The sequence below is a fragment of the Mercenaria mercenaria genome, chromosome 2 (assembly GCF_021730395.1).
Source record: "Mercenaria mercenaria strain notata chromosome 2, MADL_Memer_1, whole genome shotgun sequence".
NCBI classification, from domain to species: Eukaryota; Metazoa; Mollusca; class Bivalvia; order Venerida; family Veneridae; genus Mercenaria; species Mercenaria mercenaria.
The window spans coordinates 66,434,765-66,462,269 of record NC_069362.1 but is presented as its reverse complement, the minus strand read 5'-3'; the positions used below and the strand labels follow the sequence as shown (position 1 = coordinate 66,462,269).

Genomic DNA, 27,505 nt, shown 5'->3' with positions numbered 1-27,505 from the left:
ATTAATTGAAAAATACCGACTCTATCGCATACACAAGGTTTTTCTTTGATTTGACCTAGTGACCTAGTTTTTGATCCGAGATGACCCATTTTTGAACTCGGCCTAGATTTCATCAAAGTTATCATTCTGACCAATATTCATGAAGATTAAATGAAAAATACAGCCTCTATCGCATACACAAGGTTTTTCTTTGATTTGACCTAGTGACCTAGTTTTTGACCCGAGATGACCCATTTTCGAACTCGGCCTAGATTTCATCAAGGTTATCATTCTGACCATTATTCATGAAGATTAATTGAAAAATACAGCCTCTATCGCATACACAAGCTAAATGTTGACAGACGACGGACGACAGACGACGGACGCCGGACATCGAGCGATCAGAAAAACTCACCTGAGCATTGCTCAGGTGAGCTAAAAATAAACAAAGGGCCTCAACTCACTGAAAAATTGTTGAACCTGTCTGATTTTCTGGGGGACACAACTAGGGCACCAATACATCATTCTGACAAAGTTTGGTCAAATTCCCCCATGTAGTTTCTGAGGAGATGAGATAACAAGAAATTGTAAACGGACGGAAACGGACAATGGACGCAGAGTGATTTGAATAGCCCACCATCTGATGATGGTGGGCTAATAAAAAGCCAATGAAAAATGGAATTTCCTTAAATCATGTGCTTGATTTATGCAATCGAGACGCCTATGAACTTACCTGTCAAAACAAAATGTGAAAGTAGGCAGTGACTGTTTTGGGATATAATAGCGGCCCAAGGTTACAACATTTAACTTCTCTGAATATTTTAGTGTAAAGTGATAAAAAATGAATAAGTTAAATTTTATTGTGTTAAGGTATTAGAAGCCTAATAGAGCACCTCCTTTTTGAAGAGTATTCAATTCCTACCATAAGCCTACTTTTACTGCAATTCTTAGGGGTGCATAGGTTCAAGCCCTACTGGGACCAAATTGTTCCCCCCTTATTTTGCTTTATTCTAGTCTGTAAGTTTTTACTTCTTTCAAGACTTATAATTGATTTATTGTACAAAAATGGAAAAAAAGTATTTTGAAAAGCGATTTCTTGCTGTTCAAAGTGAATTTACTACTTAAACAGAAGGGGTAGAGTTACACATCTTTAAAAATATTAAGTTACATGCGGCAACAGTTCTCTATTTTGCTTTCACTCTTTACATTATATATTGTTGTAGAAATTTAGGTAGGTTTTACATCTGCTCCAAGGTTATTTTTGAATGAAGTAAGCAAAATTCAAAACAGAAACACAGGATTCAACCTTATTTTTTCAATGTTGAAGTAAGAATTCTGTCTCATTAAATCCATTTACTTGAGACACCCTAGAAAAAATGATATTGGCATTATTGTGTTTTATAATTGTTTACCAATAGTTTGATGTTTCTTTTATCAAAATTAATGGTAAAATGAGTTCTCTGCAAACATTTTGCCTAGAGGCCATCACTTTGAAAATTGTCCCTACTTGAGCTTGAGGAGATACCATAAGTTATACAAAATTTATCAAAAACTGCACGGAAAAAGTTGTTTAAAAATTGCAAAACAGTGCGAAACATAGTCACCTTTAAGAATATACCAAGCAAATGCCATTTTGTAAACATTACTATACCTTGAAACTGGGACACCATTGAATATATTGATACACAAAGAAAGTTGGTAAGTGTATCGGTGTTAACATGAATATTCAATTAATATCAATACCGGTATATTGATCCAGCCCTAAATTTGTTTCATGACCCGATGTAATATACTTTTTTTTAGATATGTTAGACACAACTTTAATGCCTTTTATGCATATTTTTTTACTAAGTCAAGGGCTATAACTCTGGTTTGACTGAGTAATATCTCTAACAAAACAATATTCCTGTAATGTTTCATAATACTGGGTCAAATACTTTCTTGAAATACATGTGACACAAACTTAGGCCCTTTTTATGCCTATTTCAGACTAAGTCAAGGGCCATAACTCTGGTCTGACTGTGCGAAACTAAATTAAAACCCCTGGTGCACTGCTTCCCTTGCTGAATAACAATCCTGTGAGGTTTGATGACACAGGGTCGATTACTTTTCGAGATATGAATGATACAAATTCGGACGGACGACTGATGGACAGACAGACAAGGGTAACTCTAAATACCCCCCAAAACATTTTGGGGGCACAAAAAGAGAAAGTGCATCAAAACTCCAAGGTGTTGACGTGGAAGGATGCTGACGCTTGTGTGTGTGTGTGTTTGGGTTTAACGTCTTTTTTTCAAAAAAATTTCAGCCATGTAATGTTCACTTGTAGCAGTTAGCACAATGCCCAACTTTATAGTGCTGCCTCACTGGAATATCACGCCGTAGACAATGACATGATACCCCACATTATACTGACAATGGGCTGACCAGTCTTAGCACTATCCTCATCATGCAGAGTGTCAAACGAGGAAGCTACTAGTGCCATTTTTTACGTCTTTGGTATGACCCGGTCAGGGATTGAACCCACGACCTCGAAGCCAAGGCGAGAAGGATAGCTCTCCATATACTTTGTATAGTTGAGCTAAAAAACTTTGACCAACTTAGATGTCAACGCCATGATGATTGCAACAGCACTCCTTATTTTTCAAATATTCGTGCGAATAGCTTAATGAAGTAAACAATAAACAACACTACAAGAGCTGAAGTAAAAATTTCATAAATTTACTAATTTATAGTCTTAACAAACAAGTACATAAATGTACAACTTTAACACAGAAACACGAAAGTTGCTTTAAATAACTTTGTGTTTGTTATTTTACATGATGATTCCTCTATGTAAGAGATATGTTTTAACTTTTCTTTAAGTACCAGTTGAAGAAGTTACTTTTTTGGTAAAATATTTTGACCACTGAATCATTTCCAGTACAAAATAACTGTCACTTTTAAACAAGGTATGCCAAATGCCTACCCAAGGGATGGAGTAGATTTTAACTAGCCACTTCGTAAAACCCTTCTAAATACAACTCCAATCATTCAACTAAATATTCTAAACTCAAGCATTCATATGTATGTGTTAAAGGATTTCTAGAAACTTCCAGGAAAAATAGCCTGACTGACATACACAGTGATGTCTGGAAGTAACCTTTGAGTTTCTTGCTATACTTGCAAACTTAGTGAGTAATGTACAAAGAAGAACTGTGTAACAGTTAGCCAACCAAAATACATAAATTACTTATTAATGAGCCGTGCCATGAGAAAACCAACATAGTGGGTTTGCAATCAGCATAGATCCAGACCAGCCTGCGCGTCCATGCAGTCTGGTCAGGATCCATGCTGTTCGCTTTTACAGCCTATTGAATTGGAGAAACTGTTAGCGAACATCCTGACCAGTCTGCGCGAATGCGCAGGCTGGTCTGGATCCATGCTGGTCGCAAACCCACTATGTAGGTTTTCTCATGGCGCAGCTTATTTCATCATGCATGCCTAATGTATCACATTACAACATGTGTAACACACCTAGAACAATGTTACACCATTAGTACAGTAAATTACAGATGGCTCACTGCTCAGAGTGCAATGTATGAGGAAAATGCCCCAGTTATCCATGGTTTCAAGTAATTATAACAACTGTTCAAGTCATTCCTGGTGTCCTGGTCACCAATGCTCAATGAGTGGTGTTTCAGAGATACACCATCTGCACAATAAACTGCTCTAATTTTCATTCCCAAGTTTAAAGTGATTTCTTCAATAATAACATAAAGAGCAAAATCATAATACAAATGAATATGAAAAATTCACCAAATAATCAAAAGGTATCTTTTTTTATATTGACAACCTGTTGTTTTTACTACTTGGTCTATCATGAAATCTTTACACATCTGTGGGTGGCTACTTTTCATGCGCAAAACATCAGGACATGAAATCTAGAGGAGACAGAAGAATTCCATTCACTTTATCTTGGAAAATTTTTTTAATTACAAATTTATATTCCATTGAAGATAGCTGTAACTACTTTTCATTCAAGTTATATCTCCTCCAATCAGCATCCCACCATCTTGAATAAACAGAGGATACAAAAAGCTCTGTTGTGGTACCCTGTGCATCTTTTTTTTTCAAATGCAAAATGGAGGACCTTTTGTAACCTTTAAAAGTAAAAAATTTAATGATCAATAATCATTGATCAATCATCATCTTCATCAAACATATCTCGCATGCTTCTCCTGTTGGACTGTGATGAACCTCTGTTCAATTGTGATGAGCCTCTGTTGAACTGTCCTCTGTCACTGGGTTTGAAAGAACGGTAACCATAGTCCCTATCTCTAGGACTGTCAAATCTATCCTGTCTACTATATCTGTTATTTTGGTATCTATTTTTACTTGAATGTTGTGCAAAGTGTGAATCAAATTCATCATCATCATCATCAAAAAAATCAAATCTTTGCCTACTGGTTCTTTTAAATGGTCGTCCATGTCTACCATGACGATGTGGTTCCTTAAAAGAATGTCTGTGTTCCATGATTTCAGGCAAGTTATTTATTTTTTCGATACCTTCACTATCTTCTGATTTAATGTCATCAAATCCTTTGAGAACAGTGTGTACATTATCAGTCTCCACATCAAACACAACACCCTGGAAAAGGAAAATGAGCATGAGCATGAGAAAGAAGCAGGAAAATCACTTAAAGATATCAGTGTTTTCTTTTCTAGCTAATTTAGGGCAAAAATAGGGCCCCAATCCCAATGGCAAAATAGTATGTTTTTTTCCCAATTTCAAGGCTAAAATTCCCGAAGTTAAATATATAAATACATTTTCTTTTTTTTTTTCAAACAAGACTAAAATAGTGTTATTTCTAGAGCGCACAGCGGGGCGCCCCGCCCTGCCCTTTTTTACTACCGCCACGCTGCCCATAAAATGTGCCCTCTTGCCTTTGATCTTCTGCTATATTCCGCCAATTTCCCTGTTGACATGCCTTGGCGATTGTTTGATCAGCAAATTACGCCACGGCAAGTGCACACAGGTAATGAGAATCAATGAAGTGTTAAAACTAATTGATAAAGAGTATGGATCCTGTGTAATGTCAAAAAGGCGTTCGTAAGCGGCCAGCTGTTTACCGAGCACGTAAAAAGTGCCCTAGAATTCTTTTTGCAAAATTTAAATTAGACCGTTGTTTAGTATAATAACAAGTATATATCAATGCAGTTTGATTCTACTGTAATTTCAACTAGAAAATGCACAAATTTTAATGAGTATCGAAAGTAAAAGTAAGTTTAGAATGTCCGTTCACGAGTCTTATTACTCCCGATGTCGTATGCAAATTTTCCAAATTTCCTTCAAAAAAGCTGACTTTCGGTGAATTTTTTATGATGAGAAACATAAAAATTTGAGGAACTATCTCTTGTTTACCCTAGTGGGTCATGTAAACTGAGTAAAAACTACTTTCAGAAAATATTTCGGAAGTGTACCAGTATCCGGATAGTATATTTTGGATATGCGTTTTAGTAAACTTTAACCTGACTGTTATAGCACTTTTCTATTAATAAAGTATTGATGAAGACCAGGGCCCTGTTGTTCGAAACTTTAACAGGGGATTAAGCTAACAGTTGATTAACTTTTAGTGTTAGTTTTCGACATTTTAGAAGACTTAGAAAAACAAATGGATGAATTAAGAATTATGAAAATTCTTTACAATAAAATTAAAACATCATACTAGTGTTTCCCACCAAGACTAGTGTTTTGAATCAAAGTTTAACCAGCGGTTAGTTTAACAGCCGGTTAAAGTTTCGAACAACATGACTTTTGATAATTATTAGTTTACAATGTGACCTGAAACAGGCCTTTTACTATGTTGTTTACAAATGATCTTGGTTTCAAGATTAAGCTTATATAATCATTCAGCCTCACATTTCCATCATCCATATGAATAAGTTGACATTCTTGGTGAAATTCTTTAAGAGAAAGGCTTGAATGGCTTAACCTAACTTATAAAGTAAGTAAAAAGCCTTTGTTAACTATGTTACTGGTTTTGGGAAGATTTACCACTTTATTCTTTGACATTTCTTTTAAGCGTGCAATAAAGATAAATGAAATACATATTAACTATAGACATCTGGATATGCAACTACTGCTTTCATGTCTAAGTCACGTCAACTTTCACGTCTAAAAGAGCACCCTGCCCCTTTCGGACAGCACCCTGCCCCTTTTAGGCAGCACCCTGCCCTTTTTGAGCTCTAGAAATAACACTATAAAACCAAACACCTTTGAAACACAAGACAGCTAAATTAATGCATTTATGATAAATTATGGCCATTTTCTCTAAATGTGACATTTTAACAGAAGATACGACTTTTAACAATTCCCAATTTAGGCATTTTCTGACACATTTTTCCCAATTGTAAAGGTCCTGGCCCCATTCCCAAGTTGGTGGGAAAAAAAACTGAATATTTTCAAAGTGCCAAAAGGGAAGTAATTTTGTCAAAACTGAAGAATTATGGGAGGTTGTGCATGAATATGTCTCATGATCACTAGAACCTTTTTGTAAGTTCAATGCAATATCTTCACTGGTTTCATTTTTTTTTTTTTTTTTTTTTTTTTTTTTAAAGAAATCAGCAACATTTTTTTAGTTATTGGACCTGATACTGAAACTAGACTTATGAACCTTCCAACCCGTTGTGAAGTTCCAATGCAGTATTTTCATTTGTATCGGAGACATTCTAAGAAAACATCAATTTTGCCACATTTTCTAAATAACAATGGGGAATAGTTTTGTTGAAATTATAAGCAGAGTTATAGAAGTTGATACATTAACTTATATTCTAATATGCTGTCTCTGTTAAAACACGTGTACGCTAGAATGACGTCACGTTAACGTGCGGGGATGTCAAAGCTTTTGTTGCGACCAAAAAAAAGAGCGCTACAATATTTTATCTACTGTTTAGATTAAAGGCATATTAGAATTGAAATAATTTATAGCAAAACCGTGTTTTAACACTATTTATATACTCGGGCGGTAATACATCATACAAATAATTTCACGAGGGTTTTGCTCTTGTGAAATTATTACACCTGACGTATAACCGCCCATTGTGCATATATAGTGTTAAAGCACTCTTTTGCTATAAATTATTTCTTAATTATAATCTCAAATGTCTGTGTGAAATTTCAATTATATGAATGGATAGGTTTCAGAAATATTGAAAGAAATGTTTATTTTGGGAAACTGTCAATTCTGGGAATTTTCCAAGTAAAAAGGTCATATAATTTTGTTAAAACAAAAGTCAGAAGTTGTCTTATGATCCTACAAATATATTGTAAGTTTCAACATAATATCTCTACTAGTTCCTGAGATGGTTTTAGACTTTACAAGGACGGACAAGATAGAACAAAGTGATTCTTATATAGTCCCCCAAACAAAGTTAAATGGGGGAATACTGAAACTGGCTTACATTAGAATCTTGAAGAAGGTGAGCATTTTTTACTGGTACATTCAGCTCTCGTAAGTATCCATGTATCTTGTCCAGTGCAAACCTATTTGCTCCCATTCCTCTACCACCCGTATATAATAAGGTAGTGTAACCCTGAAAAACAGTAGAGTTAAAGGAGTGTTCTGTACTCAGCAAAGACTCTCTGCTTTATAAATGTTTACCTCCATTTCAGCAGAAATACTAGGTAAAATGAAAATGACATTAAACCTGGATGTTTACTTTTCCTCTAGAGGCTCCATACCAACAAGTTCATATCAGTTTAAGAAATCAAACTGTTAGAAGGCATTCATAATGTACTGAAATTCTACCAAAATATTGTAAAGTAGTTCTATTATAAATATGTTTCAGTAAGCTATCATTAATTTTTGCACTTAATAAAACTTGTTCATACTGCCAACATATAAAATCAAGGAAATCAATCAACACTTTGGTTAAACTTCATCTGACCCAATCTCTTAAGAATGTGAGGGGGAAACATAAATATATATCATGCAACAATGCATAAAACAACAACACTTCCTTCTAATCTTAAACTTTTTTCAAGGATTAAATTTGATGAAACAAAGTTCCTGTTAAGATCTCAAATGGAGATTAACGTGCATTATCTAAAGATCCAAACTGTCCTTAAGAAACTTACTAAATTCCTTACCCCACCCAATTTCATGATTCATTCTGATAATTTGAAAAGGAGAAGCATGCAAACAGAAATTACCAAATTAATGTATACTGAGGTTAACAAATTAGTAAGTAAATTCATTCATCCATATTTCAATAATATAAATCCAATTTTTGCAACAACTCACTTTGGTAAATCACTTTATATTATAGATGATGTGTGTATGTAGAATGCTTTTTATTGTGATTTACAACTTGTGACTAGAGCAATAATCATTTGTACACTGTTACATCCACAAAAAGTAGTGCACCAACAAATTTTGATGACCTTTTGTGCAAGCAAAAAACAAAAGCTCCTTTTCTGTTTCTGAAAAATATACTAGCTGCAAATCGTAGAAACAACCTTTCAATCTGGCGAGGGATTACTTAACATTACTTTCTTTTCTTTTCATCGCTTTTCAGGCATTATACATCACCAAAACCATCTGTAAAAGCAATAACCATCCTATGGCAATCACGAAATGAAATGAAACAACTGTTTACAAGCATATTCATTATGATGACATACCTCCTGCCGTGTTATAAGAGACCTGTTGAAGTAATTTCCTGCCCTGGATACAAGTGCCATGGCAGCAGCCAACATTGGCTTAGCACCTTTCTCTTCAATCATCATATCTGCAGCCATATGGAAATGTTGACTCAAATCTTCAGGTACATTCAGGATGTCACTGAAAAATAACATGTTCTTTTGTTTATTTGTTTTGGGTTTAGTGCCATTTTTCAACACTATTTCAGTTATGTAACAGTGGGCAGTTAACTTAACCTAAGTTCTTGGATTCTGTACAAGTACAAATCTGTTCTCTGCAAATAACTGCCAACTTCCCCACAAGAATAAGAAGTGGAGGACAAATGATTTTGGACATAAAGTCTTTTATTGTCACAGGGAACATATGCTCACCTGCAGATCAAACTCACAACCCCACTATCCATAGATCTGCACTCTCCCTACAAATAACATTTTCAAGTCTCCCAGCAGGAAATGATGAAAACAAGTGAATGAAGTATTGCCATGCAATACAAAGTCCCCTACTGGAAGGCACCTAATTTTTTCTACTGCAGTATAACATAATGAACTGATATCTGTCAATGATGTATAAACAATATTGTACTACATATACAATATGTTATAACATTATAACAACACACTTGGATTAAAATGTGCATATATAAAAACCCACAGTTGTTTTCATATTGAATTTTTTTGGCTGATTATAAAAATGTTATCATGTAAGTTATTTATAGTAACAACAAAGGGAAATTAATCTTTAAAAAAAAAAAAAAAAAAAAAAAAAAAAAAAAAAAAAATAATAATAATAATATAAGTCCACAAGAAACTCTTTACCAGGTAGAGATAGGTCAAAATACACCTAAAAATAGGATGTAACATGCATGCTGTACCACAGAAAAGTGGTCTCGATTTTTTCTTTACCGCCAGTAATAAAAAAGTTACAATAAAATCTATTTATAGTAATAACAAAGGGACGTAATTCTAAAAACAAGGGTGCCTCATGGTGGTGAACATTTGGTCCAAGTTACATCAAAATCCCTCCATGCATGAAGAAGAAATGTTCCGTACAAAGTCATTCTTGAATTTGACCTTTGACCTCTAAATATGACCTTGACCTTAGACCTAGGACCTGGTTCTTGCGCATTGACATGTTGTCTCATCCCGGGAATATTTGTGCCAACTGATATCTAAATCCTGCTTTGCATGACAAAGTTATAGACCGGACAGGAAAAAAATCCTCTTGACCTTTGATCTCAAAGTGTGACCTTGACCTTTAAGCTAGGGTACTGGGTGTTGCACATGACACGTCGTCTCATCATGGGAAACATTTGTGCCAAGTAATATTAAAATCCCTTCATGGATGGCAGAGTTATGGACGGGACAGGAAAAAAACTCTGTTGACCTTTGACCCCCAATTGTGACCTTGACCTTTGAGCTAGGGGTCCAGGATTTGCGCATGACACATCGTCTTATCATGGGGAACACTTGTGCTAAGTGATATTAAAATCCCTTAATGAATGTCAGAGTTATGGACCGGACACGAAACAGACCCTGTTCATGCTATGTTAACATTTGACTGCTAAGTGTGACCTTGACCTTTGAGCTAGGGGTCTGAAAGTTGTGCATGACACATCGTCTTATTATGAGGTACATTTGTGTTAAGTAATATTAAAATCCCTTCATAGATGGGAGAGTTATGGACCGGACAGGAAAAAGCCTTGTTGACCTTTGACCTCCAATTGTGACCTTGACCTTTAAGCTAGGGGTCCAGGTTTTGCGCATGACACGTCGTCTCCTCATGGGGAACATTTGTGCCAAGTAATATTAAAATCTCTTCATGGATGGGAGAGTTATGGACCGGACAGGAAAAAAGCCCTGTTGACCTTTGACCTCCAATTGTGACCTTGACCTTTGAGCTAGGGGTCCGGGATTTGCGCATGACATATCATCTCATCATGGGGAACATTTGTGCCAAGTAATACTAAAATCCCTTCAAGGATGGGAGAGTTGTGGACCGGACAGGAAAAAAGCCCTGTTGACCTTTGACCTCCTATTGTGACCTTGACCTTTGAGCTAGGGGTCCGGGTTTTGCGCATGACACGTCGTCTCATCATGGGGAACACTTGTGCCAAGTAATATTAAAATCCCTTCATGGATGACAGAGTTATGGACCGGACACGAAATTGCGGACGGACGGAATGACGGAAAGACGGAATGACGGAAAAGAGCATTCCTATAGTCCCCAAAACTGGTTTTCAACCAGTAGGGGACTAATAAAGGGCCTTTTTTCTCTCTAAAAATTGTTTTTGTAAATCTAGTTATCTTAAGCACTTTTGAGTGAAAATAAAAGTTAAATTGTTGATCTCATTCCACTTCCCTGTTGCAATAACACTTGCATTTTCTGAACAATCCAACCCTTTTGTCTTTCATTGTTTAAACCATCCTAACTCAAGAGAAACAAGAATTCACAACAGAGTTACCAATGTCACGAAAAGTCACTTACCTGAAAACATGATGCTATGGCAACACATAAAACCACCTACCTGACAACATGCTGATATGGCAACATGTAAAAGCACTTACCTGACAACATGCTGATATGGCAACATATAAAACCACTTACCTGACAGCAGTTTTCACACAGATCTCTAGCATCTGGTTTACAGTTGGAGGTTTCAGTCTTTCAAACTTCACTTTCTGAAATACAAATGGTAACTTATCAATCATAACTTCAGGTTAATCTGCTTTTCATTTATTTTTATTTTACAAAAATTCTTGAAATTTCAACAAGAGCTGTCCGTAAGACAGCCAGTGCTCTACTATTCAAAATATTGTCCTAGAAGCAGGAAAATATTATCCTAAATGTTAAAATATCTCTAGAGTTTAAATCCAGTATCTGCATTAGTTTTTGAGTATCTTGCATGCAAAACTTTAACCAGAAGTTTTAAGTTCAAAAGGGGACATAATTTGACCAAAATGCCTGTCAGAGTTATGGGACTTGATGCAATCAACTTGTTTTATAACCCCGAAGGCACATATGAAGTTTCAATTTAAAATCTGCATTAATTTTGTTCTGCAAATAGTAACTTGCATGTAAATTTTTTAAGTCCAAAAGGAGGCATAATTTGCCCAAAATACAGGTCAGAGTTATGGGCCTTGATGCTATCGTTTTATAACCCCGAAGACACGTGAAGTTTCAATTCAATATCTGCATTAGTTTTGGAGATGGTAACTTGCATGTAAAACTTTAACCAGGATTTTCCAAAAGGGGGCATATTTTGCTCAAAATACATGTCAGTCATGGAACTTGACCCAGTAAGGTGGGTGATTAACCTAGAAAAAGAAAAAAATAAGTTTCAAAGCTATATGCCTTCAAATGATAGCCATATGTACTTGCATGCAAAACTTTAACCAAGGTGTGATGCCAATGCCAACACCAGGGTGAGTAGAATAGCTAGACTATTCTTTGAATAGTTAAGCTAAAAATTAGGAAATCATTATATACTTGTTCTCATAACTTTTGATTTTCAGTAATTATTTTAAATTGTACATAATACAGTTAAGGATGAAGCAAGTCATACTTACAGCCACTCTTTCACAGTCCTTCATCATCTGGGTTTCTGAAGACTGGTACAGTAATACAGACATCCCAGTTTGACCTGCTCTACCTGTACGACCTACACGATGAATGTAAAAACTGGTATCCTGCAAGCACATTAACATTAATATCAATACACTGGGTTATAAAAGGGAGATATTGATGGATGAGAGATTTCCACTGTTTTTAAGCATAATAATTCAGTGCTTAAAAAATTATATCAAATTTTTTTCTTCCTAAAATGTTGAATGACAGCTTTCCTTATACTGAAATCAAGTTAGCAGTTCCAGCAAAGAAGGCTTAAAGTTTACTCTACACATGTGCATACGAAAAAAAACCCTGCTCCATCCCCTGGTGGCAATGTTTGTAACAAAGCAGAATAATGTAAAAGAACTTGGTAGATTCACACAAGGAACATTTGGGTGAAACCATTCTGAAATCAAGTCAACAATTTCTGACATATAGAACCTCAAACTATTCAGGAAAACCTGCCAAACGACTTGGTATTTATGTTTGTAAAAGTAATGATTTAGGTAGAGAGTCACCCAAAGAATATTTGTGTGACTTTATTTTAAAATTGGGCTAGCAGTTGAGCAGTTTCTGAGAAACCTGCTGATATGGAAACCTTAATACAATTTCTATGTCAAAAGAGGGATTAAACCCATGATTTTCTAAGTCCAAAAACGGCCATAATTCTTGCAAAAAGCAGGATGGAGTTATGTTTCTTGATGTACATCGTCAGCTTATGATGGTGAACAAGTGTTGCAAGCTTCAAAGCAATAGCTTGAATAGTTTAGGAGAAAAGCTGACCTAAACATAAAACTTAACCAATAAATCTGATATTTTCTAAGTCCAAAAGGCGCCATAAGTCTTGCAAAAAGCAGGACAGGGTTATGTTTCTTGCTGTACATGGTAGCTTATGATGGTGAACAAGTGTTGCAAGTTTTAAAGCAATAGCTTTGATAGTTTATGAGAAAAGCTGGCTTAAACATATTACTCAACCAAGAAAACTGATTTTCTAAGTCCAAAAGGGGCAATAATTCTTGAAAAAGCAGGATGGAGTTATGTTTCTTGATGTACAGGGTCAGCTTATGATGGTGAACAAGTGTTGCAAGTTTCAAAGCAATAGCTTTGATAGTTTAGGAGAAAAGTTGACCTAAACATAAAACTTAACCAAGAAATCTGATATTTTCTAAGTACAAAAGGGGCCATAAATCTTGCAAAAAGCAGGATGGAGTTATGTCTCTTGCTGTACAGGGTCAGCTTATGATGGTGAACAAGTGTTGCAAGTTTCAAAGCAATAGCTTTGATAATTTAGGAGAAAAGCTGACCTAAACATAAAACTTAACCAGCCGACGCCGATCAAGTGATGACAATAACTCATCATTTTTTTCTCTCAAAAAATCAGATGAGCTAAAAATAAGCGCTAGAATTATGTACAAGATGCTGAAGACTCCATGGAGTTTGAAAGTATTCTATCATGAAGTTTCTGAGAAACCTGCTTATATACCAACTTTTTAAGTTAACATGAGTTGGAAGAACAGCAAGCTGGACTACTTGTTGAAAATGCTTAGAAATGGGGGTAAGAAGGATTTTACTAAGAAATATCATATGATATCAGTAAAACAGACGTGTGAAATAAAACTTAAACCAACATTAAAACAAATTCCGAAACCAGTGACCTTATCTTGAGGTACATGGCCCTTACCCAAAGTATGTATGCCCCTTACTAAGATCAATCCTTAGGTGAAGTTTACTGATCATAGGACTAAGGAGTGTTTTGCTCACCCTTTAGCATATATGAACAAATGAGAAATGCCATGAGAAAACCAACACAGTGGGTTTGCGACCAGTATGGATCCAGACCAGCCTGCGCATCCATGCTGTTCGATTTCAAAGCCTATAGCAATTAGAGAAACCATTAGCGAACCGCATGGATCCTGACCAGACTGCGCGGATGCGCAGGCTGGTCTGGATCCATGCTGGTTGCAAAGCCACTATGTTGGTTTTCTCATGGCACGGCTCAAATGGTGTTTTATTGTACAGGGATTACAGTATCATTGCAAAATTTAAGACCTGTGTGTAATAAAACTTAAACCAACATTAAAACAAATTCCGAAACCAGTGACCTTATCTTGAGGTACATGGCCCTTACCCAAAGTATGTATGCCCCTTACTTAGATCAATCCTTAGGTGAAGTTTACTGATCATAGGACTAAGGAGTGTTTTGCTCACCCTCTAGCATATATAAACAAATGCGCCATGCCATGAGAAAACCAACATAGTGGGTTTGTGACCAGCATGGATCCAGACCAGCCTGCGCATCTGCGCAGTCTGGTCATGATCTATGCTGGTTAGGGATGGCAACGAATTTTCGAATATTCCTTTGTGACACGAATATTCGAATACTGTTTCACTATTCAAATATTCGGAAAAAAAATATAAAATCATAAGAAATAAACAAGTGAATGAAGTATTGCCATGCAATACAAAGTCCCCTACTGGAAGGCACCTAATTTTCTCTACTGCAGTATAACATAATGAACTGATATCTGTCAATGATGTATAAAAAATATTGTACTACATATACAATATGTTATAACAACACACTTGGATTAAAATGTGCATATATAAAAACCCACAGTTGTTTTCATAGTGAATTTTTTTGGCTGATTATAAAAATGTTATCATGTAAGTTATTTACAGTAACAACAAAGGGAAATTAATCTTTAAAAAAAAAAAAAAAAAAAAAATCTATATAATATAAGTCCATAAGAAACTCTTTACCAGGTAGAGATAGGTCAAAATACACCTAAAAATTGGATGTAACATGCATGCTGTACCACAGAAAAGTGGTCTCGATTTTTCTCTACCGCCAGTAATAAAAAAGTTACAATAAAATCTATAAAATCTATTTATAGTAACAACAAAGGGACGTAATTCTAAAAACAAGGGTGCCTCATGGTGGTGAACATCTGGTCCAAGTTACATTAAATCCCTCCATGCATGAAGAAGAAATGTTCCATACAAAGTCATTCTTGAATTTGACCTTTGACCTCTAAATATGACCTTGACCTTAGACCTAGGGACCTGGTTCTTGCGCATGACATGTTGTCTCATCCAGGGGAATATTTGTGCCAACTGATATCTAAATCCTGCTTTGCATGACAAAGTTACAGACCGGACAGGAAAAAAATCCTCTTGACCTTTGATCTCAAAGTGTGACCTTGACCTTTAAGCTAGGGTACTGGGTGTTGCACATGACACGTCGTCTCATCATGAGAAACATTTATGCCAAATAATATTGTAATCCCTTGATGGATGACAGAGTTCTGGATCGACAGGGAAAAAACCCTACTGATATTTGACCTCCAATTGTGACCTTGACCTTTGAGCTAAGGGTCTGGGCTTTGTGCAAGAATGTTGTCTCATCATGGGAAACATTTGTGCCAAGAAATATTAAAATCCCTTCATGGATGGCAGAGTTATGGACGGGACAGGAAACAAAGAGGACCATGATGGTCCTGAATCGCTCACCTCTTCCCACATGACCCAGTTTTGAGTATGACGTCGTTTTTTCTATTATTTGACATAGTGACCTAGTTTTTGAGCTCATGTGACCCAGTTTTAAACTTGACCTAGATATTATCAAGATAAAAATTCTGACCAATTTTATGAAGGTCCATTAAAAAATATGGTCTCTAGAGAGGTCACAAGGTTTTTCTATTATTTGACCTATTGACCTAGTTTTCGAAGGTACGTGACCCTGTTTTGAACTTTACCTAGATATCATCAAGGTGAACATTCTCACTAATTTTCATGAAGATCACATGAAAAATATGGCCTCTAGAGAGGTCACAAGGTTTTTCTATTTTTATACCTACTGGCCTAGTTTTTGATCGCACATGACCCAGTTTCGAAACTGACCTAGATATCATCAAGGTGAACATTCTGACCAATTTTCATGAAGATCCATTGAAAAATATGGCCTCTAGAGAGGTCAAAAGATTTTAATAATTTTAGACCTACTGACCTAGTTTTTGATCGCAGTTGACCCAGTTTCATACTTGACCTAGATATCATCAAGCCGAACACTCAGACCAACTTTCATTCAGATCCCATGAAAAGTATGGCCTCTAGAGAGGTCACAAGGTTTTTTTATTTTTTGACCTACTGACCTAGTTTCTTAAGGCACGTGACCCAGTTTCAAACTTGACCTAGCTGTCATCAAGGTGAACATTCTGACCAATTTTTATGGAGATCCATTCCACAAGTATGGCCTCTAGAGAGGTCACAAGGTTTTTCTATTTTTAGACCTACTGACCTAGTTTTGACCGCACATGACCCTGTTTCGAATCTGACCTAGATATCATCAAGATGAACATTCAGACCAATTTCATACAGATCCCATGAAAATATGGCCTTTAGAGAGGTCACAAGATTTTTTATTATTTGACCTACTGACCTAGTTTTTGATGGCATGTGACCCACTTTCGAATTTGACCTAAATATCATCAAGATGAACATTCAGACCAACTTTCATACAGATCCCATGAAAAATATGGCCTCTAGAGAGGTCACAAGGTTTTTCTATTATTTGACCCACTGACCTAGTTTTTGAAGGCACATGACCCACTTTTGAACTTGACCTAGATATCATCAAGGTGAACATTCTGACCAATTTTCATGAAGATCTCATGAAATATATGGCCTCTAGAGGTCCACAAGGTTTTTTCTATTTTAGACCTACTGACCTAGTTTTTGACCGCACGTGACCCAGTTTCGAACTTGACCTAGATATCATCAAGATGAACATTCAGACCAACTTTCAACAGATCCCATGAAAAATATGGCCTCTAGAGAGGTCACAAGGTTTTTCTATTATTTGACCTACTGACCTAGTTTTTGAAGGCATGTGACCCAGTTTCGAACTTGACCTAGATATCATCAAGGTGAACGTTCTGACCAATTTTCAGGAAGATCTTGTGAAATATATGGCCTCTAGAGAGGTCACAAGGTTTTTCTTTTTAGACCTACTGACCTAGTTTTTGATGGCACGTGACCCAGTTTCAAACTTGACCTAGATATCATCAAGGTGAACATTCTGACCAATTTTCATGAAGATCTTTTGAAATATATGGCCTCTAGAGAGGTCACAAGGTTTTTCTATTTTTAGACCTACTGACCTAGTTTTTGATGGCACGTGACCCAGTTTCGAACTTGACCTAGATATCATCAAGGTAAACATTCTGACCAACTTTCATAAAGATCCCATGAAAAATGTGACCTCTAGAGTGGTCACAAGCAAAAGTTTACGGACGCACGGACGCACGCACGCACGGACTGACGGACGGACGACGGACACCGCGCGATCACAAAAGCTCACCTTGTCACTTTGTGACAGGTGAGCTAAAAAACTCTGTTGACCTTTGACCCCCAATTGTGACCTTGACCTTTGAACTAGGGGTCCGGGATTTGTGCATGACATATCGTCTCATCATGGGGAACACTTGTGCTAAGTGATATTAAAATCCCTTAATGAATGTCAGAGTTATGGACCGGACACGAAACAGACCCTGTTCATGCTATGTTAACATTTGACTGCTAAGTGTGACCTTGACCTTTGAGCTAGGGTTCTGAAAGTTGTGCATGACACATCGTCTTATTATGAGGTACATTTGTGCTAAGTAATATTAAAATCCCTTCATAGATGGGAGAGTTATGGACCGGACAGGAAAAAAGCCTTGTTGACCTTTGACCTCCAATTGCGACCTTGACCTTTAAGCTAGGGGTCCAGGGTTTGCGCATGACTCGTCTTCTCATGGGGAACATTTGTGCCAAGTAATATTAAAATCTCTTCATGGATGGGAGAGCTATGGACCGGACAGGAAAAAAGCCCTGTTGACCTTTGACCTCCAATTGTGACCTTGACCTTTGAGCTAGGGGTCTGGGATTTGCGCATGACACATCACCTCATTATGGGGAACATTTGTTCCAAGTAAAACTAAAATCCCTTCAAGGATGGGAGAGTTGTGGACCGGACAGGAAAAAAGCCCTGTTGACCTTTGACCTCCAATTGTGACCTTGACCTTTGAGCTAGGGGTTCGGGTTTTGCGCATGACACGTCGTCTCATTATGGGTAACATTTGTGCCAAGTGATATTAAAATCCCTTCATGGATGACAGAGTTATGGACCGGACACGAAATTGCGGACGGACGGACGGACAGACGGACGGAATGACGGAAAAGTGCATTCCTATAGTTCCCGAAATTGGTTTTCAACCAGTAGGGGACTAATAAAAACCAAATGCAAGAACCAGTATGTTGGTTTATCTAATTTACCAAAATTCGCTTTCATAGTAAATACGTGCGAAAATGGCTTCCGTCGCTGTCAGACGTGTTACTTTGTATATTAGCGTGCCGATATTGTACATCGCTATGGTGATGACATCGTAACCTGTAGTAAGTACCGCTAATTGCTTACCTTTAGAAATTTTATTAGTCCCCATTTTATGTTAATCCGTTACAAATCGCCTTGTTTTCGGTAGGTGCGAACCACATATAATTAAAAATCATCAGAAAGCACTTGAACTATAATGACTTGGATTTCAATCAAAGTCGATTCAAGATGTATTTCAGTAAAGAAAAATGCCGAAAAGTGTTGTAAACAAGTCAAATGTGACAAATTTTCTTTTTATGTAAAACGGATTCCTCTTGATAATAAATGCATTTCGTATTGAAAAAAAAAATAGTAGAATCTACTCAATATTCAGACAAAGGGTAAAGTTAAGCAAAATATATCTTTTATAAGACTCCCCCACCCCCACAGTCTTAATTTTACACCCCGTTTAATCGAAAATATTGTTCATGCTATTACGTGAATCTACTGTCAAAATGCAAGCAATGCCGCCTGTCTTTTTAAAAGTATTTCACACGATCATCCGATAAGAAGTCGGCTATGTGTAATATGTGTGGAGAGAACCTTATTTACGGGAGGGCTACATCCCTCTAAAAACATGTAAAAATAAGTAAAACCTATATAGATTATATGTAAATGGAGGCAAATAACAAATGTTTTATATTCAAAAAGATGAACAAGCGATGAGAACGCTAAGTCAGTCTTAATTCGTCAATGTCTAAATTACTTCCAGTGTAAACGAAAGTAGAATTTATTAATAATGCAGATCGCTGCTAAGGGTACGATAAATTCATAAGGTTTTGAGTTGATTTGTTGATCATTTGATGACCGAATATTCGAATATTCATTCGGAAGGCTGACCGAATATTCGAATAACAAAATTGCTATTCGTTGCCATCCCTAATGCTGGTCGCAAACCCACTATGTTGGTTTTCTCATGGCACAGCTCAAATGGTGTTTTATTGTACAGGGATTACAGTATCATTGCAAAATTTAAGACCTGCCTTAAGCAGTGGCTTTTATGTTACACAGTTTTACATACAATGTGCGAATCTTAAAATCTAACACTATTTCTATTCTAATTTCAGCTGTTTTTCTATTCTACTTTCAACAGTTTTCAAAACAGAAATTCACACTTTAACAAAGTGGATACTTAAAGTACTGCTATTATGAACATTAAAATGAGTATTTGTGACAGTAGGTTGATGCTTAATATGCTGGAAAACTAGCTATGCTGACAAATAAAAACATTTGTATGAAACATGTTGAGTCAGTGTTTACTCACAGATGGTGGTTGTGCTTGAATAACAAGATCTATGTTTGGAATGTCAAGGCCTCTAGCAGCAACATCTGTTGTTATAAGCACCTTAAAATCTCCATCTTTAAATCCCTGAAAGACAGAAGACATTTTCCATTTAAGCTCATCAAAAATAAAGAATTAAAGCTCACAAGACTGACACAGTATAGTGAAGACACTAACTTTCTGTACTACATACCTCTCAATCATATCTTTGTGGTATTGCAGCTCTGTAAATCTTCACTCCTTGGTACCAATGTGTTAGACTATGAATGTCAATTCTCATTCTGGACATTTTGCAAATTTAGTGTCACTTCTTTCCAGCAAGTCCATCAGCTTTAAGTAACTTTGATTATTCAAATCATAAAGAATAAGCTTTCCTTATATGTCATAAAATTACAAGCACAAGCATGTGTTTGTTTCTATAACCTGTATTGTAACAAGAACCTAAAGGTTTCTCCTTTAAAATGGAAGCTAAAGAAAGTTCAACCCATGAAAAGATGGAACAACTTATCCATAGCTGGTGTGTCAGGTTTACATCTGCTGTATATACTAATGGAAACAGTACTCAATGAAGTTATTCAGCAAGCACTGAATGCTAGTCAGGATATCAGTGAATGAATCAGCCAGCACTGAACTCCAGTCAGGATATCAGTGAATTAATCAGCCAGCACTGAACTTGTCAGGATATAAGTGAATAAATAAGCCAGCATTGAACACTAGTCAGGATATCAGTGGGGGAAAAAATCAGCAATCACTGCATGCTAGTCAGGATATCAGTGAATAAATCAGCCAGCACTGAATTCTAGTCAGGAAATCAGTGAATAAATCAGTCAGCACTGAACGCTAGTCAGGATATCAGTGAATAAATCAGCCAGCACTGAACGCTAGTCAGGATATCAGTGAATTAAATCAGCCAGCACTGAACTCTTGTCAGGAAATCAGTGAATAAATCAGCCAGCACTGAACACTACTCAGGATATCAGTGAATACATCAGCAAGCACTGAACACTAGTCAGGATATCGGTGCAAAAATTCAGCCAGTACTGAACTCTAATCAGGATATCAGTGAAAACTGGGAATCATACTAGGATTGCTAACAACAGTGTCATAGATATCCTGACCAGGATGTACTTACCCTTACCCTTATTCTATAATGAACTTGTCCATCTTTCAATTTGGACAGTACCATTAACTGTTAAAAGAAGTGCTTACTAGAAAAGATACTGACTTAATAGCGAACAATGCAGATCTTGATCAGACTATACAGATGTGCAGGCTGATCATGATCTATAACGGTCATAAAGGCAGAATCAATCATGTACAGCATGATAAAGGTTAAAAGCTTACCTTTAAGATATAGCTTCGTGAAGCTTGTGCAATATCACCATGAAATCCTTTGGCTTCCTTTTTCAGAACTCCTAGACACAGCTGGTCCACTTCCTTCTTGGTCTGGCAGAATACAATAGCTCTTCCATCCTTCTTCACAAACAGTTTCACAAAGTCACTTATCAATGCAGGTTGTTCTGTGGCTCGACATGGTACTGCATATTGCTGAAACAAGACAACTTTGTCTGTTACAAAAATAGCTGTTCACAAGGAGAAATTTTCTACTGACGTTATTACTGTACACTTAAATCATACAAACATAACTGACAAAACAAGAGGGTCATTGACTCTAAAGCCCTTGCCAGTGTAAAAAGATTTCTAATGGAACTAGAAATTGCTTTTGTAAAAAGGTGCATGTCTCCCCTAATGCAAAGTGGTATAGGCAAGAAGTCAATAGGGGTCAGGAGCAAAAGTCAAAGAGACACTGATGGTTGGCTGCAATAGAGATCATCTACTTGGCATGTCCAGTCATCCAGCTAAATTTCAACACTCTTGGCCTAGTGGTTCTCAAGTCACTGTTCAGGCTCCTGTGACCTTGACCATTGATCAAGTGACCTCAAAATAAATAGGGGTCATCTACTCTGCATGTCCAATTATCCTATTAAGTTTCAACGTTCTAGGTCAAGTGGTTCTCAAGTTATTTCCAAAAAATGATTTTACATGAACAGGCCATTGTGACCTTGACCTTTAATAGACTGACCCCAAAATCAATAGGGGTCATCTACTCTGCATGACCAATCATCCTATGAAGTTTCAACATTCTGGGTCAAGTGGTTCTCAAGTTATTGATCGGAACTGGTTATCAATGTTCAGGCCCCTGTGACCTTGACCTTTAACGGAGTGACCCCAAAAACAATAGGGGTCATTTACTCTGCATGCACAATCATCCTATGAAGTTTCAACATTCTGGGTCAAGAGGTTCTAAAGTTATTGATTGGAAATGGTTTTCCATGTTCAGGCCCCTGGGGTCATCTACTCTGCATGACCAATCATCGTATGAAGTTTCATCTTTCGGGTCAAGTGGTTCTCGAGTTACTGACCGGAAATGGTTTTCAATGTTCAGGCCCCTGTGACCTTGACCTTTAACAGAGTGATACCAAAATTGTTAGGGGTCATCTACTCTGCATGACCAATCATCCTATTAAGTTTCAACATTCTGGGTCAAGTGGTTCTCAAGTTACTGACTGGAAATGGTTTTCAATGTTCAGGCCCCTGTGACCTTGACCTTTAACAGAGTGACCCCAAAATCAATAGGGATCATCTACTTTGCATGTACAATCATCCTATGAAGTTTCAACATTCTGGGTCAAGTGGTTCTCTAGTTATTGATCGGAAATGGTTTTCAATGTTCAGGTCCCTGTGACCTTGACCTTTAACGGAGTGACCCCAAAAAGAATAGGGGTCATTTACTCTGCATGAACAATTATCCTATGAAGTTTCAGCATCCTGGGACAAGTGGTTCTCTAGTTATTGATTGGAAATGCTTTTCAATGTTCAGGCCTCTGTGACCTTGACCTTTGACGGAGTGACCCCAAAATCAATAGGGGTCATCCACTCTTCATGACCAATCATCCTATGAAGTTTCAACATTCTGGGTCAAGTGGTTCTCTCGTTATTGATCGGAAATGGTTTTCAATGTTCAGGCCCCTGTGACCTTGACCTTTGACGGAGCGACCCCAAAAACAATCGGGGTCATTTACTCTGCATGTTCAATCATCCTATGAAGTTTCAACATCCTGGGACAAGTGGTTCTCTAGTTATTGATCGGAAATGGGTTTCAATGTTCAGGCCTCTGTGACCTTGACCTTTGACGGAGTGACCCCAAAAACAATAGGGGTCATCTACTCTTCATGACCAATCATCCTATGAAGTTTCAACATTCTGGGTCAAGTGGTTCTCTAGTTACTGATCGGAAATGGTTTTCAATGTTCAGGCCCCTGTGACCTTGACCTTTGACGGAGTGACCCCAAAAACAATAGGGGTCGTCTACTCCAGCAGCCCTACAACCCTATGAAGTTTGAAGGTTCTAGGTCAAATGGTTCTCCAGTTATTGCCCGGAAATGAAGTGTGACGCACGGATGGGGCAAAAACAATATGTCTCCCCCAGATGTCACACTTAGGGGTGTGGCCATTTTTGAACCTAGTGCAAACTTGAACTATTAGACAGTCAAACCCTGATATCAAATGTCAAATATCAAGGCTCTAGGTATTATGGCTTCAAAGAAGATTTTCGAAGTCTCTTATATATAAGTCTATAGTATATACATGTCACACTCATGGAGCTTAGCCATTTCTCGCCCTTAGGCAATAATTTGAACAATTATAAAAGTCAAACCTGATATTGTATGCAAAATATCAAGGCTCTAGCTATTATGGATTCAGAGAAGAAGATATTCAAAGTTTCTTTTATATCAGCCTAATTTATAAACATGTCACACCTATAGGCATGCCCATTTTTTAACCTAGAGCAATAATTTACACAATAATGGTAAACAGTCAAACCCTGCAATATATATAAGCCTATAGTAAGTAGATGCTATCGTTGCTATAACTTTGTTTTTCTTATCATAACTGTAGATGCTGACTGTTTTCCCTACCTTTACTGCAGTTGCAGCTTATTTCTTTTACCTCAACTAGTTGCTGTTTGTTTTCCTTAGTACCTAAATTGTAGTTGCTGCTTGCTTTTCCTACCTTAACTGTAGTTGTTTGTTTTCCTTACCAGAATTGTAGTTGCTGTTTGCTTTCCCTACCTTAACTGTAGTTGTTTGTTTTCCTTACCAGAATTGTAGTTGCTGTTTGCTTTCCCTACCTGATTTGTAGTTGCAGCTTTGCTTTCTTACCAGAATTGTAGTTGCTGTTTGCTTTCCCTACCTTAACTGTAGTTGTTTGTTTTCCTTACCTGAATTGTAGTTGCTGTTTGCTTTCCCTACCTGATTTGTAGTTGCAGCTTTGCTTTCTTACCTGAATTGTAGTTGCTGTTTGCTTTCCCTACCTGATTTGTAGTTGTAGCTTTGCTTTCTTACCTGAATAGTAGTTGCTGTTTGGTTTCCTTACCTAGATTGTAGTTGCATCTTGGCTCTCTTATCTGGATCGTAGTTGCTGTTTGCTTTCCCTCCCTGAATTGCAGTTGCTTTTTCCTTACCTGAATTGTAGTTGCAGCTATTTTCTCTTACCTGAATTTGCAGTTGCTGTTTGCTTTCCCTCCCTGACTTGCAGTTGCTTTTTCCTTACCTGAACTGCAGCTTGTTTCTCCTACATGAATCGCAGTTGCTGTTTGCTTTCCCTCCCTGAATTGCAGTTGCTTTTTACAGTTATCCTTACTGTAGTTGCAGTTTGTTTCTCTTGCCTGAATTACAGTTGCTGTTTGCTTTCCCTACCTGAATTGTAGTTGCTGTTTTGTTTCCCTAACTAAATTGTAGTTGCAGCTTGGCTTTCTTACCTGAATTGTAGCTGTTGTTTGCTTTCCCTACCTTAATTGTAGTACTAGTGGCACCTTGTTTTTCTTTACCTTATTTGTAGTGGTACTTTGTTTTTCCTTACCTTAATTACAGCTTGTTTTCCTTATCTAATTGTAGTTGCAATTTGCTTTTCTTACTTCTATTATAGATGCTTTTTCTTTGCCTTACCTTAATATCTGTGGCAGTTCTTTTTCCTTACCTTTATTGCAGTTTTTTTCTTACCTTAATTGTTGTGGCAGTTTGTTCAGATTGTGCACCAACAAGACTGATCAATTCATAATCATTGTCAAGGTAATTCCTGGCTGTACGCTTCACCCAATCTGGCATAGTAGCCGAGTATAACATAGTCTGGGGTTTCTCTCCTGTAATCAGTTCAGAGCAGGTCACATATACAGGGAAATTACAAAAACATTATTTTAAAGATGCTTTTTTTCTCTCTGTAATTTGAGATACATATCCAAAGTTAGAAGTTGAAATGAGAAAAAGAACTTAATAATAAATAAAATTAAGCAGAAATTACTCTTAAAAGACTTTGCATTGTCATACTGCATTTTTATACAATGTTAAAATTTCAAGCAGCCTCTTTAAATAGCTTGGTAACTATACAGCACGTTTTCAACTAAAATCTCTCACATGCATGTATATAACCATCGTTTCATGAAAACAAATCTCAAAACTCTAGACCACTTGTGTCTGCTATCACATACACACAACTAAGACCACCTGTTTCTGACATCACACACAAACATTAAAACTAAAGTAACACATTTTATTAAGCTTTTGAAATCAACTGACAGCTTTTTGAGTTGTTGGTCAAAAGAATAAAAGCTACAAACCAGTTGTATAACAGTCTTTTATTATATCTTCTACTTGTTCATCAAAGCCCATGTCTAGCATACGGTCCACCTCATCAAGTATAACATGTTCCAGCTGGGAGAGACTGAGAACACCCTGCTCCATCAAATCCTTCATCCTACCTGGTGTACCAACAACAACATCTACACCATTTCTAATAGCTTGAACTGAAAATATACACATGTATTTTAGATGTTGAACTTGTAGAACGTATCATCTCAACAAGTATCTTTTATCCATATTCATAAAATACACTCTTCTGAAAATAACAGGCAGAAATTTTTTCTTAAGGTGATCTACTTCCCAACTGTTTTCTTGTAGCATTTTTTAACACTAGTTTTGTTCCAGAGTTCTTATAGACTAACCACATTACAACTCAAGAACTTTTTAAAGACTTCTTTTCCTTATTTTCACACACAAATTTTTCTATATTTCTAGGAATAATATAACTGGATCTTATCTTTCAAAACAGGAGTTTTTGGAGGTAAGAAAATTACTGTCGTAGGTTGGCCAAAAAGAAGTGAAGTTTCGATATATTTCTGTTCAGTCACCAACAGTAACCTTGCTCAATAATGTTCCTAACTTTATCTATCACTTTTTTATCAAAATAACAAGACGATTTGACAACTGGAAATGGAAGATTGAACATTGCTGGATGCCAATTTCATGCAATAAAGAATGTGCAAGCTAGGAACCAGTGTTTCCATCCCACTGGCAGTTCAACCCTGTTCTAGATATTAGATAACCATATTTATATACATTAAAGAATTTCACTCAATTCAAGGTCTTTTTAACCATATTTAACAACTTTTTGAGAACATTTTTAAAGTCAAAGTTAAATTTCCAGTATCTTTTGACATTTTAACAACAGTGCCAGACTGTCTCAAAATACGCCCGTCATCAAACTTGGCCTAATTCAAGGGCCATAATCAAAGAGTGCATGTAGTGATTTGGCTGGTTATTGAACTTGGCCCAGATCCAATGCCCACAAACATTGTCAGCAAGTTTGGTGAAGATAGGATGAAAACTGTTCGACTTAAGAGAGCAGACAAGGCTAAATTCGCAGTTTTTCCAGTAATTCAAGGGCTATAACCCAAGAGTGTCAGGGGCGATTTGGCTGCTTATAGAACTTGGCCAAGATATTATGCCCACAAACATTGTCAGCATGTTTGGTGAAGATTGGATAAAAAGTGTCTGACTTAAGAGAGAGGACAAGGCTAAATTCGCAGTTTTTCGAGTAATTCAAGGGCAATAATCCACGAGTGCCTGGGGTGATTTGGCTGGTTATCCAACTTGGCCGAGATATTATGTCCACAAACATTGTCAGCAAGTTTGGTAATGATCGGATGAAAACTGTTTGACTTAGAGAGCGGACAAGGCTAAATTTGCAGTTTTTCAAGTAATTCAAGGGCCATAATCCAAGTGTGACTGACGTGATTTGACTGTTCAACTTTGAGAGCAGATATGCTTTGGAAACAGCCTGCCTACCCGCCGCAGACGTTCACATAATATGCCCCACTCTTTCAGAGATGGGTGTATAAAAAGGACTTTAAGACAGAACACTTATAAAGACTGTATGAACTTGTATTCTTTGAAATACAAGAGCAGGCAACAATGTGACCTTGACCTCGATTATGCCTTTCATGGAATAATAAACCGTGAAAAGGAATACAGTTGAACCCCTCCACAATGAACAAGCCTTGGGGCCAGAGTAAGAGTTTCGGTTTCGCAGGGTTTTGTAGGTACATGTAGCATGTGTGCTACATCTATCATATAAATAAATTACTAGCAACTTGATTCATTTTTTAAAGTCATTATCTAGTTCAGTTACTGTATAAAACAACAC

The 27,505-nt window shown here is 36.9% G+C and overlaps 1 protein-coding gene across 1 annotated transcript in view; it reads right to left on the bottom strand.

The window, feature by feature from the left end:
• Positions 1-2,684: 2,684 nt before the first annotated feature.
• The window catches only part of LOC123564150 (ATP-dependent RNA helicase DDX50-like), a 36,843-nt gene continuing 12,022 nt past the window's right edge, over positions 2,685-27,505 (bottom strand). Inside the window, exons 7-15 of the mRNA XM_053536818.1 lie at positions 25,641-25,826; positions 25,027-25,166; positions 21,308-21,511; positions 19,946-20,050; positions 12,230-12,349; positions 11,268-11,341; positions 8,645-8,804; positions 7,423-7,554; positions 2,685-4,609 (exon numbers count right to left, since the gene is read on the bottom strand). Of these exons, the coding sequence (XP_053392793.1) occupies positions 4,160-4,609; positions 7,423-7,554; positions 8,645-8,804; positions 11,268-11,341; positions 12,230-12,349; positions 19,946-20,050; positions 21,308-21,511; positions 25,027-25,166; positions 25,641-25,826 (1,571 nt within the window). The 3' untranslated portion in view covers positions 2,685-4,159. The remainder of the gene's footprint in view (positions 4,610-7,422; positions 7,555-8,644; positions 8,805-11,267; positions 11,342-12,229; positions 12,350-19,945; positions 20,051-21,307; positions 21,512-25,026; positions 25,167-25,640; positions 25,827-27,505) is intronic.